Source organism: Nomascus leucogenys, chromosome 21 (genome assembly GCF_006542625.1).
Source record: "Nomascus leucogenys isolate Asia chromosome 21, Asia_NLE_v1, whole genome shotgun sequence".
Classification (NCBI taxonomy): Eukaryota; Metazoa; Chordata; class Mammalia; order Primates; family Hylobatidae; genus Nomascus; species Nomascus leucogenys.
The window spans coordinates 9,626,250-9,646,242 of record NC_044401.1 but is presented as its reverse complement, the minus strand read 5'-3'; the positions used below and the strand labels follow the sequence as shown (position 1 = coordinate 9,646,242).

Here is a 19,993-nt window from a genome sequence, read left to right as displayed (position 1 = left end):
TTTAAAATGGTCAGTGGGGCCATGCTCCTTCTGGAGGCCCTAGAGTAGAATCCACTTCCTTGCCTTTTCAGCTTCTAGAAGCGGCCTGCATTCCTTGATTTGTGGCCCCTTCCTCTACCTTCAAAGCCAGCAGCAATAGCAATCACTTACCCTGCTTCCCTGCTTCTGTCATCACATCTCTTTCTTTTTTTTTTTTTTTTTTTTTTTTTGAGACAGAGTCTTGCTCTGTTGCCAAGGCTGGAGTGCAGTGGTGCGAGCTCTGCTCACTGCAAGCTCTGCCTCTTGGGTTCATGCCATTCTCCTGCCTCCGCCTCCCGAGTAGCTGGGACTACAGGTGCCCGCCACTACGCCCGGCTAATTTTTTGTATTTTTAGTAGAGACAGGGTTTCCCCATGTTAGCCAGGATGGTCTTGATCTCCTGACCTCGTGATCTGCCCGCCTCGGCCTCTCAAAGTGCTGGGATTATAGGCTATCACATCTCTTTCTCTTATTCTGACCTTTCATAAGGACCCCTGTGATTACACTGGGCCCACCTGGGTAAGCCAGGCTAATCTCCCATCTGAAGATCCTTAACTTGACCACGTCTGCAAAGTCCCTTTTACCATGTAAGATAACATACTCATAGGTTCTGAAGATTAGGATGTGGACATTTTTGGGGGGCTATTATTCAACCTACCACAGAACGTATGGAAAGGCTTATTGTTGCTGGTGCAGGTATTAGAACAGATCTGGATTCAGATCTTGGCTTCAGTACCTACTAGTTGCATGACCATTACCCCTTTGAGCCTTTGTTCCCTCATGCATAAAATAGAAATAAAATCTCAACATTACCATGAGGATTTGTGGTAATATTCATGAAATGCATAACATATAATACTCTCTCAATGAATGGTAGACATATTTATTTAAAAAACTGCCAGATGCTTCTCACCATACAAGAATTTAATAGAAGAAACTCCATTATTAAATGGGACATTTGATAAGGTGACCTCCAGATTTCCTTCTGAGATTGCTGAAATCTAAAGGAATAAAAATTTCGTTTCCTCTATAAACTATTCTCGGGGCCTCTTGTCCACTTCCCAGGTGCAGTTACAAGGGAATCACTTTTCTGGATAGCCAATGGCTCTCAGACTGTGCTTTCTGCCCCCTACAGTCCTGCCATCTGATTTTTCCATGCAAGTCTGGTTGGATTTAAGCAGGACTAGGAGTCTGTCTGGTGTGTAATGATTGGCTAGATCAGGCGGCTGAGGCCAGGGCAGACACCCTCCTTCACATCTGTCAACATACCTGGCTGCAAGCAAGTTGCTGCCTGTGACCACTGTCTGCAGAGGCCAGAGAGAGCAGGAAAGGAAGTGGAAAGGAACCTCACCTTCATGCTTGGGGAAAAGGAGAAACGTGTGTTGATGTGTCTTCCCAACGTCCCACTCTCTTCAGCAATCACTGGAACTGCCATGGGCCATCCCTGCTGAGTCAGGAAAGAAGCTGAGGGAAGAGTCGGAATTGAAAAGCAGCAGACAAGGTAGGTGATCTCTCTGGTCACTGGCTCTTCTCTCATAATCACAAAATGAGCACCGTATACAGCCTTATCACCAGAGTGTCTCTGAGGAGGGTCTCCTGAAGGAGATATGGTAGACCTGGTTGTATGTCTGAATTCAGTCATTTTTCCATCAGCCTGTTCTGGAAAGCAGGCTGTATTTTCCTTCTGTCTTCTATCTCTTCTGAAAATTGTTATTGCTCCTGTATGTATTTCAGAAACTTGGAAGGTTTTTTTAAAAATATTTCATTATAACAAATTATATGTGTGATTTATTAAAATGATTTCATTGGTGGTAGCTCCACAGCATGGTTTTGTTCCAGAATTTTCCTTGCATAATTTTTTTCAATTTTCAAGACATACCAGAGAGGACAGTGTACATATATTGTAGTATATGGTATAGAATAATATATTCTGAGAAATATACTGTCCATTCACAGGGCTGACAACCTCATATGATAGGCTCTCCCAGGAAGTCATGTATATTTTTCTGGTTTGGAACCTAGAGAGTTAAAAGTCCTGAAATTACTGGAGCAGAATCAAGCCTATTTACCTAAGCTTATCACATCAGCAGCCAGGTCAATCATTTACTGAGACTAGGCTGTTTCTTACCCTGAATCAGGAGGACCACCAAAGCCTTTGCTGGCCTGAGTCCCTCTGTAGCAAAGGCATGGGCAATACAGAAGAAATGCTCCTCTGAAGCTATAGTCCAGATTCTCTTCTCACCAGAAGTAAGTTTTTCTCCTTCCCAGAATACTGAGTATCCCAAGGCCCCCCCTCCCCAGCTCAATGATAAACATGAGCAAAACTAATATGCAAACCTGATACCAGTGCCACTCTATGTACAAAGCTTGTGGCTTTGGAGGGAGCTTCCCTCATCACTGGAGGTCTATGGGGAAGAAGGAGATGATAACTATGAAACAAGTTATTGAGTGATTCTTGAGGAAGAATAAAGTTATAAAGTAATCACCAAGGAAAACATGGAAATGTTCTCCTTCAAGTCTATACATTGTAGAAATATGTTCTTTTTATCGAATATGATTCCTTCTTCCTTAAGTCTGAATATAACTCCTCTAATTGCAGAAATGTTGTCATAGTGTCACCACATACAACTTTCAGGCCTGTGCAGTGGTTCCTGGCTCCTATAGTCATTAGTTAGAAGCCTAGTAATGCTGATGCCCTATTTTTCTGAACTCCCTATAGGGAAGGAGTTGGGTCATGTAGGACAAGGTAATGTTTGACATTATTTTTGTCAATCAGTTGTGGAACTGAAGTGACTCCCCTCAGGGAAGGTTTGTGGCTGAATATTTAGTGTCTGAGGCAGTTAACTAGATGCAAGAGTGGAGGCCATTATAGACACAAATGCATGTGTGATTTTGGGTAAGTCTGTGGCTACCTCTCAAGAATGTTGTGGCGAATTATGGAAAACTGATACATTTCTGTGAAGATATTAAGCACTGCAAAATGTTAAGTGTGAATCTGGCTGGTATCCAGAGGATGTTCATAGATAATGCAAGTGATGGAGGTGGTTTTGATGAGGGAAAAGGATCTTGGGGTGATCAAATGCATTGGCTAGGTCGGGCATGGTGACCCATGCCTGTAATCCCAGCACTTTGGAAGTAAGGCAGAGGATGGCTTGCAGCCAGGAGTTCAAGACCAGCCTGAGCAACAAAGTGAGACTCTGTCTCTACAAAACAATTTTTTTTTAAATTTATGCATTGGCCATATTTCCCTACATTACTGAAGGCTGCCTTAGGGACAGACACACAGGTCTGACCTGTCCTTTTTTTGTAGCTTCTGGCTCAGGGCCTAAAACACACTGGAAGCCCCTAAGCGTATATCCAGCTTTTTCTTTCCATTTCCTGAACATTGGATAGTAAGTAGAGGGAGACTATTTTTCAGATTGGCTAGATTAGAATAGGCATTGTCATTGTTTTTCAATGTTAGGTAGTTAGAATATAGAAGTTAACTAATTTGCCCAAAATCATGCAACTAATCTGAGCCAGGATTCTACTCAGTTCTGCCTTGTTCCCAACCCAGTGCATTTCCCATAAGGTCATGGAGTTGACCATGTGGATAAGCATAAATTGGAGGGTTACCGAGGTAAGCAAGGCTGACTAATACAGTCAGAAGTTCTGAAGTTCTCCACTGGCTCTTGGATGTGCCATGCCTGAGCCGCTGTAACCAAAAGGCCAGTAGTGGACTTCCAAAAAGGATAAAACAGGCAAGAGCAAAAGTAAGTGTTTTTAGTCATGGCAGTCACTGGAGTCTTCTCTGTCCTGTATATTTTCTAAATAACCCAGCTAATCCTCAGGCTAGGTCTTTGCCCCTTTTTACACTGTAGGCTCAAATCCATGAGCCCCAACTAAAGTACAACATCTGAACTATTTCCAGAGAAGAAATGACCCTATTCCAATCTTTCTCAAGGAACTCAAGAATTTACTATCTCATCTCAGCGAATATCCACTCATTTAAATCTAAGAGACTTGGGCACAAAGAGGCTTAAAGCCCGAGAAACCATCAACAGTCCCTCCTGTCAAGGCTCTCACCATCTGCAACCCAAAGAGACCCATGTCGGCTTGGAGTCTAAATGGCTTGTTGTCATTTGAGCAGTGAATGAGTAATGTACAGCAGAAGCCTTAATCCGCCCCCCACCCCTAGTTTCACTTTTGTTCAGATATGTCCTAAAGATTCCATTAGCTGTCTGTCATAAATTCCAAAGCAGCCACAATTCCTGAGCATTTACAAGATCAAGATAAAGAAATGCCATCATGAAATGAGGTTGACTTAATGTCTTTAAACAAAGGGTTTCTAGTGACTTGCCTCACATGTATCTCAAGTGTGTGATAGCAAAGGCATTACAAATAGGGATTGCATCACCATGTCTACCAGTACCCTTTACTAATCAACTGACCTTGCATGAACTGTACTTACATGCCATCATTTTCATTAACTAAAACACTAGGAGAAAGAAAGTCGAAGCTAAAACACAAAGACTCATCACAACATTTCACCTGTATCAAGTACTTACGATGACCAAAACATGAACTGCTGCCTTCTTATCTACACTTTTTTTCATTTAATTTTCATAACAAACCTCTGCAACTTGCCCAAGTCACAGAGCTATAAGATGAGGTAAAATTTGAGTTAGGATCTGACTCCAAATCCCATGTTCTTCAGCATTCTGTTCTGGGAAACATACTTACCCAACCGTGTCTACACTGTTCACGTTCTAAATGTAAAAGAGTAAAAAAAGTTCTTTCTAAATTATTTGATCAGATCCTTAGAGTATATATTTATTCTCCCTTCCCACTCACACAAGATGTTCTTGATGTTCTTGAGTGTAAGCATAAAACTCAATATGACAGTGGTTTTCCTCTCCTCTAGAAAAGGAACCACAAAACACACATGCACACATGCACACACACAATGGCAATTGCCCAAGAGTCAGTGCTTTGATTCCTTTCTGAAGCTGAGAGAGAAAATTTCTTATCTTCTAGTTTATAAACATTGTTTTGTTTGATTGATTGACTTTAATGTAATGTACAAGACAAATTTGTCATTTATTATACCAAGATTTTTTTTAAAGTTTATTTCTGCAGTGAAATTTCAGTCTTTGAAATCAGCTAAATTTTTCAAAACTGTCCAGCATGTCAATAGTTGTATTTAATCTTCACCACAGCCCTGTAAGATGAGTACTGTTTTCAGATGATATCTTTTCAGATAAGGAACCTGAGACTCAATACAGGTGAATGCCCTTCTCAGTCTCACTCAGCTAAGTCCCTTAGGTCTTGGGACTCCAAATTTTTTGTTCTTTCTTAAATTAAATATTCATGCAGTTCCCTGGATTCCTAAGTCCTACAAATGGTAGGAATGGGACCTACAAGCTTTTTGTTTAAATTTTCAGAAATAAAAAATGTCAAATGACTACACAGCCTGTTCTCAGGCAGAGACCACTCAAATATTGATTTCTTTGCTTTGGGCTAGAATTCTATCAGGTCAGTGTGGTAATGCTGTTATTCTAATTCGATTTTCATAGAGTAATGAAAATAAAGACATTAATTGTTACTTAATAAAATCTGCCTTAAAGGCAAAAAATCTTTCAAGCCCATGTGCCCATGAGCAAAATAAGATATCAAAGGGGTTCTTGCTAGAAGGATAAGCCACCACTGTCTTCTAATCAGTTGTGTGCCTAGAGAATGGTATACATGAGTAGGGGCTAGAGACCCCACAGTGTCTTGAGATGCACAAGCCCTCTCTAACCCTGTAGTCAGATGGATGTCTTATGAGTCAAACAGTTGCCAAATGGTATGGAACCTAAGGAAGTCCTTCTACAAATTGAGAATCCATTATTGTAGTTTCAACCCTACAGAAACCAGCTAGAGTTACAGGAGGAAACCTTATGCCCTAGGAATTCCATTTCAGTCCTAAGATGTTCTGAAGGGTCTGGGAGCCCTGCATCAACTACGCATCTGGAGGAGATCCAGTGTTTTCTTGTCCCTAATGCTTCACTGGGAATTGCCCCTGGCTGGCTGCCTGAGTCTCTATCCCATGCGACAGTCATGTTGTCCACATCCTTGCTTTGGTGTTAATGTGCATCCTCACCATACTTTTAGGTCCCCATTTCTGTGACCTCTGAGGTTCTAAGGATCTTGGTGCAGGAGAACCCCTAGTTTTGGGCAATGATCAAGCAGAGTGAATGAAACTTCTGCCCCTGACCCACCCAAAACTCGTTCCCCTCCTCTCTACAGTTCCAAGGTCAAGTTTCCCATGACAGCAGTAAAGGAACTGAAGGTCACAAAATGCTGGCAATTCACCATGCCTTGGAGGGGTTCCCAGAAAGTAAAATGAAAATGAGATTGTTTTCACATAAGACCTCTGTATTTGGAGGACAGGATTCAAACCGTTTGAATGTGCGATTTCACTGTGCACTGAGGTAACCCCCACAAAGTCTTTTTTTTTTTTTTTCAAAAGCCAAAATAATATCAAAAATACTTCCTGCAGAGAACTCTAACTAGGCAGAATTCTTTTTTGTCATCACTGGGTTGATGTTTTCAAGGATTCATTTCTCAAGATAAGCCTTCTATAGTACATTTGGCTGGAGCTCGTGTGTACTTCTGTGGAATGATGGCTTTCGTCCATGGGGCCTACTTTGTGGTGATCTCATTAGGTTTCACAAGGTAAACAGCTGAAAACTTGTGGTTAGTATGTGAGCAGGCTTCAAGAGAAGAGAAAACCCAGGAGAGGTCGGCCAGAAGATGTTGCAGTGAATTGGCAGGTGGCAGACTTCTCTCTATGACCCAAGGAAAGCCAATACCCCTATGAATTCCAAGGAGATGTACTTTCAATTTCAAATACATGTATCCCACAAAATTTAGCTCTGCTTCCTAAATAGGAATCCTAATCATAGGAAGAGCTAATGGCTAGACTTCCCAGAACGTGACTGTTCTCTACTCAAATTCATCTTATTTTGCTTTTCTTTGCAAAATGAAAATTCTCCATTTTCCATAAGAATAGTATTGTTATAGAATATAGTTGTGTTGATAAATTATAGTCCAACAAATTAAACTAAAATAGCCCAACAGAGGCATCCTAGGCCTGACATCACTGTTGTCTTTCTCTGTGGCTTTATGCCAATTTTTAGACATCTTGGGGGTAGCTCAGTTTCACATCTTTACTCATCTGCGTTCTAATTATGGATAACCACAAACATTTATTGATGGGTTATCCACTCAGTTCAGGAACAATCATCTACTCTTCCCCAGAAGTGTGTTAGACACTGTCTTTGACATAGGATTAAATAATCTTGCCACTTACCAGAGATGAGAAGGTTTTAAATTTATCCAGTAGGCCAAACCACAGCTTCTTTAGAGTCCTCTATATTTGTGTGTATGTTAGTGTGCGTGTATGTGTGTGTCTGCCTGTGTGTATATATCTGTGTGTGTATGTGTACTTTTAATCATTATACAGTACCAAGAAGATAATGGGTTCTCAGTAAATATTTGTTGGTGATACTAAATTAGTAATCAGCTAGGAATTTAATCAAGAAATTGATTTATAAAAAGAAAACTGGAATTGCTAGGGGAGACTAAAGAAAGAATCGGAAGTGTTAACCATTGGTGTAGAGGGAATAGGGCATCGAGGGTCTACTTGCTCTTCTGCCAACCCCCAACTGAATGGTACAGCACATAGGAGACCTCAGTTGTGTTTGATTCTGCTACTACACACACCAACAGGGCAACTCTGGGCAAGTCACTTCAGCTTTGTTGGCCTCAATTTTCTCATTTTCAAAATGGAGGCAGGGGATTGAGAGTATAACATCTCTAATGTCTTCTCTAGTTTTGATATTCTGTGTTCTATGAAAAACTAGAAAAGTTTACTTCAGAAAGTTCTTTAAGGAAAATACAGAAATAATTTTAATTCATCTAGGGAGATCATTCCTATCTCTTGGGTAAATAAGGGGAATGAAAAAACTGCTCAAGAGATCCCAGCTATGCCACCTTGAAGATATTATAAATTGGTGAGTCTGGGCATTGATCTTTACTAGAGAAGAAGCCCACTTGGCTCGGAGAGTACAAGAAACCACATCTGAATTCTCTTGTCCAGCACTCAGCTTTGCCATGCCTGTGTGCCACTAATGCAAGCTCCAGCAAGCAGGCAGTCATGACTATCATTCTCTCTTTATAAATAAACGGAAGCCCTTAAAGGTGATGTGACTTTCCCAAGGTTACAGAAACATGGCAGTGAGTCAGATAGAACTGTGTGTGTTTGGAGGAGGAGGAGAAGATGACATTATAAGCAAAAGGCAGAGAGTGAGGGACAGATCCACACCTCTTCTGAAGTTAAAAAAAAAAAAAAAAAGTCACAGGCCGCGAAAAAGCTTTGAGTCTGCTCTGGATCCTGAGATCACCCCTGTCGCCCTGCCTCTCCCTGAGCCACCCCAGGTGCCCTGCCCAGGGTTACTCACCCAGGTTGTTGCTAACTGGGTGCCTGTGCTCGTGCCCCTTCTTGTAAGCTTCATGAAAGGCTATTCGTAATGAACAGAGGGCATATCAAAGAAGGGAGACTGCATCCTCCAGGCCCTGAACCAAAAAGGCAGGTTTTTTTAAAGAGGAAGTCTGGTTTCCCTATTAAAATCTGCAGAAATGAATGGTCCTCAAGATGACTAGCAGAATTATGCCATTCTATTTCAAGCATTTTTTAAAATTTTTTTTACCCGAGGTTATTTTACTTCTCTTTGCTCTCCTTCTCCACATAAAAAGGAAAGAATAATGCTTGCTCACTATGATACTGTATGAGAGAAGGCAGCCCGGGCAGTACAACTCAAAGGAACCTACTAATTGCACCAAACAGCAAGGCACAGCTAGACATTTCAGTAAATAAAGTATGATATCATCATGGCTCACACAGGTTTACCTTATCACCCAGACCCATGCCTAGGGAGTGCTAAGACCCTGAAGAACCACAATCACAAGTGATGGCAAAGAACCTCTGGTCCAAGAAGAAAAATGCTGAAAGAAATTGGGCATCAATGATCTTACGTCTCAGTTGCATTTAGAGGCTGCATCACTTTGCTGCCTATTATTGTCCTTGTTAAATATGAGAGAGAGAGAGAGAGAGAATTAGTTAATTATAATCACTGGGGATATCTGGTAATTTTCAAGGTACATGAAGGGGGCAGATGATGCCATAAATTCAGTAAGAACACACTGATTTCTTGGTAGAGTCTTCAAGTGACTTTCTATTGTACTCCACAAAAGTCTTACTGAGTATACCCACTTCTCTGTTTCTACTCTATTCCTAATATCTAACTAACTTCTTCTTAGGTAGTCTCTTGGGAAGAGGGATAGATAACACGTTAACACAATATATAATGCTTAGTTGACTGTCACAACCATATTAACTACACTCACTTTTTAGAAGCCACAAAACTAACAATCACCAAAAGTCACCCTTGGCTTGCCCCCCCCACCATATACATTCACTTAAGGTAGGATAGGAAGAGGACAGGCTTATGATTCAACCATGTAGTATCTCTTAACGAAGTCAGAGAATCGGAACAGCCCGTGATTGCAACAATGATTATCAATGTCAAACTTAAATACAGACCTCAATGCCTCAATTCATGCCCATCAAGTTAAAAAAAAAAAGAAACAGTGGGGAGAGGAGAGGGGGGAGAAAAGCTAAAAACAAAGAAATATCAACAACAATGATGACAAGGTGCTGAAACATTGCGACAATCTCATATAGTCCTAATGCTAACCACCAAGTACCAGCTGGCACCTTTACAAGTTCTCCAATCAGTGAGCACCATTGCTTCTTGAATTGAACTGAATTCCTATTATTGGACTGTATTCTCTAGCACTGCCAGCTTTCTAGCAGGAGAAAAAGACTTTCAGAGCATGAGGTAAAATAGAACTCTGTTTTCCTACTTTCAAAAACTCATCTCATACACCTACCCACAGCCCTCACTTATTGATAGTCAAGGAAGTCAGAGTCCATGGGTCTCCCATCTGTGCCCGAGCACCTGTCTCACAGTGAAAAAGGGAAGAGGGGGCTTATCCAGTAGAGGCTTTCCAGAAGATGCAGAACTGTTTCTGATAATCCCATGCTTCACTGCCCACAAGGCCAAAAGGGAGGGAGGCAGCATTTTCAACAGAGGAGACTTTCATGCCACAAATCTTCAGGCATTTGTGGGCACCAAGTGTCTTGCTGTGACTGAGATGGAACTAAAATAATTTACAAGTTTGTGTGTGTGCGTGTGTGTGCGCGCATGTGTCTGTGTGTGTGTGTTACATGGAAAGAATTTTAATATGAGAAGGGCATTAAATCGGTTTTGCAACAAGAAAAATCCTTTGTCTGGACTATTTCTGGGTGTTGGTTACACAAAACCTAAATAGTTGTTTAATTTCTGGAATTAATTAGCAAATATCTGTTTGAAACACTAGTCTTAAAGACTTCTATTGATAGCATACTCTTTTCTCTAAAATTGCCACAACACATTTTGGTCATTTTTAGAAAAGATACACTACAAGATCCTTCAGCATGTAAAAAATTCTTTTATGATGTCTAAACGAATCTCAGGCCTGGTTAATTATACTGAACTTCAGATGTCTTCAAGTAACTCTTAGCATGCTAAATTTTATATCCCATTACCAATACAACTTATTTTAGATGGTGTTATGCGTAAGATTAACCAATAAAATTCAGGTAAAGTCATCACTGGATACAGCAGCCTGCACATCATTTGGTTAGATGGTGTGCTGAGTCTACTCTCCAAAAGTATTTATTCTCCTATTCTGCAGACACATACTCTACACATGTCTGGTTTGGCTTAATATCTGGCTGTTCTCCTAAAGGGATTGGTTTAGGGTCACCATATTTTCTCTTTTAACCAGTATCTGATAAAACTCTAACTGGGATACTACTATTCTTCACATGCATTTATATCAAAAGCTATTTACTCCCACTTCCCCCAGGCCAGAGTCATAATAGCATGTTAGAATCAAATATTTTCCATTGTTCTGTTTATATATATATATATTTTATTGTACTTTAAATTCTAGGGTACATGTGCACAATGTGCAGGTTTGTTATATATGTATACATGTGCCATGTTGGTGTGCTGCACCCATTACCTCATCATTTACATTAGGTATATCTCCTATGCTATCCCTCCCTCCTTCCCCAACCACACAACAGGCCCCTGTGTGTGATGTTCCCCTTCCTGTGTCCAAGTGTTCTCATTGTTCAATTCCCACCTATGAGTCAGAACATGCAGTGTTTGGTTTTTTGTCCTTGCGATAGTTTGCTGAGAATGATGGTTTCCAGCTTCATCCATGTCCCTACAAAGGACATGAACTCATCATTTTTATGGCTGCATAGTATTCCATGGTGTATATATGCCACATTTTCTTAATCCAGTCTATCGTTGTTGGACATTTGGGTTGGTTCCAAGTCTTTGCTATTGTGAGTAGTGCTGCAATAAATATACGTGTGCATGTGTCTTTATAGCAGCATGATTTATCAAATATTTTCCATTGTTCTAACATATATCCAATAAGAAGACGTTTACAGAGTGCCTAACATGTTTGACACCTTGCTAAGGGATATAGATTCAGAGATGAGTAGCTGACGGTTCTGCCCAAAGAAAGATCAACATGATCAACATCTTATAGAGAAAATGAACCAATAAAGGAGCCAACACAGTATCATATGTGGTAATAACTGAACACAAAGCAGAAAAGTTTCAGATGGGTGCTCTCCAACTACCAAAGGAGTTAGGGTCCAAGTGGTATTTTAAAGAAAAGAAAATTTGGATTCACATTTTTCCTTTCTAAAAATCCAGGCTATGAAGAAAAAGCTACTTCCTTTTAGGAATTTATCTGAATATCCTAAGGAGGTGAAATTAAAAGAGTAGAGACAGTTGTGGTAGCCATGGCTAAGGAAGTTTCGATCCCTGGAGAAAGAGGGTAAGAGGAGAGTCTGGAGAGATCCTTTTAACTAAAAGGTAGGAAAAAGAATTCAAACTTTGCCCTGAATCACAGTCTCTGCCTAATTCACATCCTTTGGAATGGAGACTTAATTTAGAAACATTCTGTGCAGTCCAGGGCTCACATGCTCTCCCATACCCTAGGGACTTCTGCCTCATGGACAAGCTTGTTATAAATCTGATTTCTACTCAGTTATGAATTGAACTTCATTTTTCCTGGGAGCAACTTTAAACAGGAACAGTGAACAAAGTAAAAATCTAGAGAAGTAGCAGTGAGGTCTTCTGATGTCAGCAGCTGGCACCAGGTAGGAATCTTAAGGTTAAAGAATAAACATGGCCAACCCAGCTCCCATCCCAATAGCCTACATTAGCATCCAAATCCAACTCTCCAATACTACACATTGTAAGCAGAATATAAGTCAGAAGGGTCAGCTTAGTAGCTCTCAACCTAGCCTGGCTGGAAATCCTTCTTAAGGTGGCTTAGGTAAGCTTTTAGTGTATAAGTGAAAACTTTCATCATCTTTACAATTTGCCTGTTTCCTGAAGTAGGGCTAACAAGATTGTTGAATTTTCTGATTCTTTTAGAAACTCAGATCATAAATCATACTCTTAGTGAACAATTTTCATATTGGTTTCATTTTTATCATCCATTGGAAGAATATCTATAAAAGTTAATTAGGATAGATTTGGCTACCTAAATATTTAAAACTTATTTTACAAATGCTTAAACAAAGGTAAAAATAGAAATAGTGAGTACTTATAAATCCTTACCAGCTAGAGGCAATAGCCCAGTAAAAAGTTGGGCAGAAAATGAACTGACAACTCACACAAGAAGAAAGGCTCATGATCTATAATGATATGAAGAGATGTGTTCAGCCACAGTAACAATGAAATAAAGGCAAATTGAAAGAGTAAGGTAGCATTTCATTTTTATGAGATTGGCAATAATTGAGTAATATTAGATGTTAATGAGCATGTGGGGAGCAGACCCTTCCACACATTGCTGCTGGTGGAAGTGTCAATCGCTACAACTTCTTTTTTAAGGACAGTTTGTCAAAACATATTTTAAAATGTTTTAACAAAGATAACTTCGGATTTATTCACTTCCAGGACTTATTTTTAGAAAACAATAATAGCGCAGTGCATAAAAAGTTTCACACAGTACTTAAATATTTATGTAAGGTTTGTTTATAACAGCAAATTTTGAAAACAACTTAAGTGTTCATCAGAGAGGGCTTAGATATAAACACAAACATACATGGATACTGTGCAGCCATTTAAAATGATGAGATCCATGTTGCAGTAGTAGCTTAGAGCTGCCAGTAGTAGTTCAGTGGCCAATAGATCTGTGTTTAAATTTTAGCTCTATTCATTACTAGCTGTGTGAACTTTTGGGCAAGTCATTTGAACTCTGTAAGCCTCACTAATCTCGTCTTAAAGAAATGAGGATAACACAACTTCCTATATCTTAACATCAAAGTGAATTAGATGACAGGATGAATGAAAAGCTCTTAGTATACCACCTGACACACAGTAAGGGAAGAATAACTGTGAACTATTATTAGTGACAACCTGTGGATTCAGTCCTGCTATGTGAGGAAAATTAAGATGAAAATAGCACTGTCAGTTTCTGTGCAAGATGGTAAACTAGCTCCATGGCTTTTGATCCTCCCAAGACCTTATTAAAATAAATTTAAAACCAAAAGAATAAGCTGATAACAGAGAAGAAAGAGGGGGCTATCAATAAATTGCTGGAAGACAGAAAACAAATGGGACAGAGGAACGAAACACAGATCCAAAATAGTTGCATCTGTAAAGCAATGAAGATACTATTTAAAAACCTAAATAAGAAAGTTCTTTTAGTGATTACAATTATTAGTCATAAAAATTAATAGACTGGAAAATTATGTTGAAGATTTTTGAAATGTAGAGCAAAATGACATAGGTGTAAATGTGAAACAGATATTAAATAATAACAGTTAAAATTAAGATCACCAACATATACCAAAAGCACTAGAATATTTGCCAGGCACTGATTTATATTCATTGCATGTGTTATTTCAATCAGTCTTACCAGCAATCCTATGAGGTAGCTAATGATATTATTCTCTCCTAATAGTTGGAGAGGTTGAAGCATTAAGAAATTAAAAAGGCCAGATGTGGTGGCTTACACCTGTAATCCCAGCACTTTGGGAGGCCAAAGTGGGAGGATTACTTGCTAGAAGTTTGAGACCAGCCTGGGAAAACGGGCAAGACACCATCTCTACAAAAAATTTTTTAAAAAATTAGCTGGGCATGGTGACACACACCAGTAGTCCCAGCTACTCAGGAGGCTGAGGCAGGAGAATTGCTTGAGCCCAGGAGTTTGAAGCTGCAGTGAGCTATGTTCACACCACTGCCCTCCCACGTGGGCAACAGAGCAAGACCTTGAAAACAAAAACAAAAAAAGAAAAGAAAAGAGAAAGAAAGAAAGAAAGAAAGAAAGAAAGAAAGAAAGAAAGAAAGAAAGAGAGAAAGAAAGAAAGAAAGAGAAGAGAGAAAGAAAGAGAAAGAAAAGAAAAGAAAGAAAAGAAAGAAAAGAAAAGAAAAGAAAAGAAAAGAAAAGAAAAGAAAAGAAAAGAAAAGAAAAAATTTGCCCCAGGCCACTTGGCTAGTACTTGGGGTATGCACACAGCCAGTGTAGCTCTGTGCTGAATTGTCTCTGTCACCCGAGCACCTCCAAACCTCTGCTGAGAGCACGAAGAAGCAGGAACAACATTTTTCAGAGTGCTTGCCCCACATGGTTTCAGATTACAGCCTCACACCAGTATCAGTGACTGGAAAGGTATTAAATAGAAAAGAAAAGACTATTATTCTCTAAAGGCAGTTGCAGACAGATATATGGGCAAAAGTTGGATGTGAGGTTTGAAGCAGCTTAACATTTGAGCATCTAGAATCAAGCACTTTGGAGGTGCGGACTGAGCGAGTCAGTGACAATTCAAGAAACGTTCACTCTTCCAGCCCTTCCAATGCTTATTCATTCTGTTGAGACACTTCCCACTGAGAGAACACAGAAAGTCTTTTATTTCCCTGACCAACTCATATAGGTTCCAAATGCTGAAACCTAATCCTGGAAGTCCAATATCAAACTGACAGGTGTTTCAGAAATAGCACAGAAAACTGAAGGGAATAAATCATCAAAAAGTAGAATCTTAGTGCTCAAAAGATACAAATCTTACATGAATAGGGTACATGTCCAGCACAATGAATTAAAAAGTGAAATAGGCCAGCTGGGTACAGTGGCTCACACCTGTAATCCCAGTACTTTGGGAGGCCAAGTCCAGAGGATCGCTTGAGGCCAAGGGTTTAAGACTAACCTGGGCAACACAGCAAGACCCCTCCCCTACAAAAAGTTTTTAAAATTTAGCTGGGTTTGGTGGCACACATATGTAGTCCTAGCTACTCGGGAGGCTGAGGGAAGATAACTTGAGCTCTTCCAGGAGTTCAAGGTTACAGTGAACTATGATCTTGCTACTACACTCCAGCCTGGGTGACAGAGTGAGATCCTGTCTCTAAAAATTTTCTTTTTAATTTTAAAAAGGAAAAACAAATATGTAGGCAACTTTTTGATATTTTAGAATTTTGAAGACTAAAAGGACATATATTTCAGAGAGGAGAAAAAAGTAACCTACAAGAAGTGCAAATTAACTGGTTCTCACTTCTCATCACCACCATATGATGCTAGAAGATACTGGGGAAATGCCTTCAAAGTTAGGGAACATTTCCACCTAGAATTCTATACCCAGCCAAACTATAAATCAAGACTTAGAGCAGAGTATAGACCTTTTCTGGTAGTAAAGACCAAAATTTTAACTTCTGTGCAAAATATTTTAAACAAGAATGAAATTCTACTTCACTTGATAAACTTTCAGCAGAATGCAAGATGATATGTAATCATTTTAATACTATAGATTTATTCTTATGAGTATTAAAAATAGATAGCATAGCAAGCTCCCATAGCTATGTATATTATTTAGAAGAAAAGTATTACATGTATTTAGGTATCAAAAATATATAATAGAATAGAGAGTAGGTGACTATGGCAAAATTGTGAAGACAGCACAAGAATGACTGAAATTTGGGAAACACCTTACTAAAGTAAATGCCTTAAGGTATTATTTCTTCCAAATATATCTACATTTGTAAATATATTATAAATATATTATAAATAGATGTATTTATAAATAGCTATTTATATATTTATATAAAAATAAATATATTTATAATATAGCTATTTATATATATAAATATATTTATAAATATATAAAAATATAAATATATTTACAAAAATATTTGTAAAAGAAGGGACTTTCATGTAAAAGAAGGGACTTAAAGGACACTACAGAGCCAAAAGCAGAAACTCATCAACTGCTGCAGTACCAGGACGAGCCCAGAGACTGTGATTTGTTGGCTCACCCATAAAGTTGGCCCAGCTTCCTTGACTTAGACTCATATTCATTGTTCTTCCCACCCCCAATCCCCAGTAGCCTCTGACTGTGTTTCCCAGGAAGCCTCTCCCGCAGGGAAGGGAACATGAGGATACACTGAGCTGTGTGTTTGCCTGCAAGTTCCACTTCTCATTATAAAGCAATGTTTAGCAACCTGACTCATGCATCAATACCTTTATTTTTACTTCCTCCCATTTTCTCTCTTATTCGTTTATCCTGTTGGGTTGTGTCTTTTTGTATAAGTAATCTCAAATCTTATTTGGAGTGAGAAAGAGTTTAAACAAATATCACTAATGACCCTAACTTCACTTTCTTGTGAGGTGTGGCAGCCCCTGGACACTGATTCCTTGTGGGCAACTGGATGTGCTGGAGCTTCTGGTCCTACATAGCTGGGATTAACCCAGCTCTTTCGACATGTTGCTCAGGGTTCTTGGTTCCACAATCAGACTAACTCAAGCTGTAAGCAGAAAACAAATTTATTGAAAGGAGGTCATATAGTTTACAAGAGAGCTAAGAATGCTGGTGAATGAGGCCTGGTGTATGGGAAAAAAACACAGGAAGCAAAATAGACCCAAGATGGCATGTGAAGTCTGTTTAAGAGGTTACCATTGGCATTGTCACCACGAACACTAGCTATGATTTCACCAGCCACACCTGACTCTACCCTCCATCAGAGGCACCAACCTTAATCTCTAAAGGTTCACTGGAAATTTGCATTGCTCAGTGAAGACTCAGATCCTAGCCAGATGCACCTAGTGGCCTGAGATTCCAGGGAAGGAAACGTCTAACCCTTTGGGCTTGAGCTTTCTTTATTGGTGTTTCCTGAAATAGGAGGGCAGGGCAGGCAAAATTGTCAAAAGTCCACCTCACTTGGTGACCCTGTGAGGCTCTACCAGAGCAGCCAACTCAGGTCCCTCTTTATTGTCACTTCCTTTTTCATTTTCTTTTTTTCTTGAGACACTTGTTGCCCAGACTAGAGTGCAGTGGCACGATCTGGGCTCACTGCAACCTCCATCTCCCGGGTTCAAGTGATTCTCTTGCCTCAGCCTCCCAAATAGCTGGGATTACAGGCACACACCACCATATCCGGCTAATTTTTGTATTTTTAGTAGAGACAGGGTTTCACCATGTTGGTCAGGCGGGTCATGAACTCCTGACCTCAGGTGATCTACCCGCCTCGGCCTCCCAAAGTGCTGGGATTACAGGCGTGAGTCACTGCACCCAGTCATCACCTCTTTTTTCTTGTCAGATTCGACAGTTTGCAAGTCAGGATACTTATGCTACATTAGTTATATTTGTATAAGATATATTTTTTACTTATTTCCAAGTCGTACTCTAAACATGAGTTTCTCATTTACGTTTTTAGAGTCTTTTTATGTGTACTTCTGAATAAACATAAATGAGGCTGAGAAGTCTTTCCCGTTAAATTCTACTGGGACATAAGTTTCACATTACCTACGAGCCTTTTTTATTGAAAAACAAAAATCCTTCCAGAACAAGAGAAGGCTAAAAAAAAAAATAGAAGAATAAAAATAAAAAATAAAACAGAGAACCATTTTGAGGATAAGTTCAAAGAGACTGAATGTTCCAAAGTAATTAACCACCAACAATGTAAGATGCTTATTTCATGAATTCTTGAAAGAGATCTTAAACTATGATAGCGCAGAAATCACTGAATTGCTTAACTCAAGAGTTAAATAGATGTCTCTGGTAAATTGGTACCAAAAAAAAAAATCTGTAAGGAAACAAAGACATCCATTTTAGTGGCATATGAAAGATGATGTAAGTATAAATAAAGAAATATCAACCGTTGGTTGATACTCTGCACTAAATTATATTCGTAAGCAAGATTTTTATGTTGTGTTGGATCTGACTTTTCACTACCCTGTTACAATAATATTTCTCATGTTTGTTTTAGTCTCCTTTACATTTACAGTGTCCTGGAGGGTAGTGGTGTTAAATTTAATTTGTCAACCTATGTTTAATTTTACAAGACTCCAGATCAAACTGCTATATAAACAAGAATTGCCTTGAAGGAACTTGTTAGTGATTAGGCTGGAGAAGTCACAGCTGAACTAAAAAATATGCTGCCAGTAGTACTTTTTCATTTTCCCCCTTATAATTTTATTGGCCCAAATGAAAGAGCCTTTTTTCTTTAACAATAGTATCCTTGTTAAAAGTCCTTTAAAGAACTGTTCTACAACACTGAAACAGTCTAATTAAACCATTAATATAACAATGATGCCAAGAGTTGCTAAATTCAAAGAAGGCCCTTCCATTTCATGGTAGATATTGAAGGTAATTTTTTTCTGGCATGTAGCATGAGTCCCAGTTTGGGAACTCCTGTCCATTACACGTTTCCTTGCAGAGAAATATCATTAATCTGTGATACTTACTACAATAGTGTATTATTTTCCTCAACAGAGGTAGTCATTGAAACTGCATATTATCAAGGCAGCTGTCCCATTAAGTTTTTACAAAGGATTAAGGGGTTATATGAGTAGCCAACAGCTGCACCAGCTAGGATAAAACAAGGGTTCCCAAATCTTATGCCTATTAGTATATGGAATGAAATGATACATTCTTTATCCATGCAGTAGGATATTCATATTTAAAAAGAAAATTAAATTAGAAATAAAAGCTCATTCATTCAAATGCAAAGCATTTTGTGAACACAAATAAAGAAATGTAGAAAGAAATATAAAACATTTACCCTTCTCTTGAGAAGCCTACCAGTGTCTCAGTAGGCATGATTTAAAAGTTCAAAACGTTAAATAAAATTAAAGATTTAAATAAAAGCCTGAGTCACCAAAGAAATTCTGCAAGTTAGGTCATGAATAACTGCTGAACAATACACATGGCTGCAATGGAAGTTTCAGAAGTAAGAACATTTCAGGGCCAGAGGTTAAAGGAGAAAGTTGATGTAATCAAGAACTTAAAGATTGGTCTGAAGTGTGTGTACGAAAGTTGGAAGAAAGCTGAGAGATCATCTTCTACTCCAGTGTTTTCTAAACTTACCTGTTGAAAAGACTCACATATGAGAAATCTAAAAATAAAATTCCCGGGGGGCCGGGTGCGATGGCTCACGCCTGTAATCCCAGCCCTTTGGGAAGCCAAGGCGGGCAGATCTCTTGAGGCCGGGAGTTCAAGATCAGCCTGGGCAACATGGTGAAACCCCACCTTTACTAAAAATACAAAAATTAGCCTGGCATGGTGGCACATGCCTATAATCCCAGCTACTAAGGAGGCTGAGACATGAGAATCACTTGAACCTGTGAGATGTAGGTTGCAGTGAGGCAAGATCGCACCACTGCACTCCAGCCTGGGCGACAGAGTGTGAAACTCTGTCTCAAAAAAAAAAAAAAAATGCCCCAGTTCTTTTCTCTGCCCTATTGAACCAAATATACCAGAGAAAGAGCCCCCAAACTGTGTTTTTTAAATGCTGCAGGTAATCATTTTCATCTGGAAGTTTTGGGAAAA

At 39.3% G+C, this 19,993-nt stretch overlaps 1 protein-coding gene across 2 annotated transcripts in view; it reads left to right on the top strand.

Annotated features, from left to right (window-relative positions):
* PLCXD2 (phosphatidylinositol specific phospholipase C X domain containing 2) overlaps nucleotides 1-19,993 on the top strand; it is a 165,350-nt gene that overhangs the window by 56,930 nt on the left and 88,427 nt on the right. The window contains exon 4 of one of the 2 annotated variants that reach the window (XM_012501071.1): nucleotides 1,435-1,519. The exons of the other annotated variant lie outside the window; for it this stretch is intronic. Within the exon in view, the coding sequence (XP_012356525.1) occupies nucleotides 1,435-1,486 (52 nt within the window). The 3' untranslated portion in view covers nucleotides 1,487-1,519. The remainder of the gene's footprint in view (nucleotides 1-1,434; nucleotides 1,520-19,993) is intronic. 2 annotated transcript variants of the gene reach the window in all.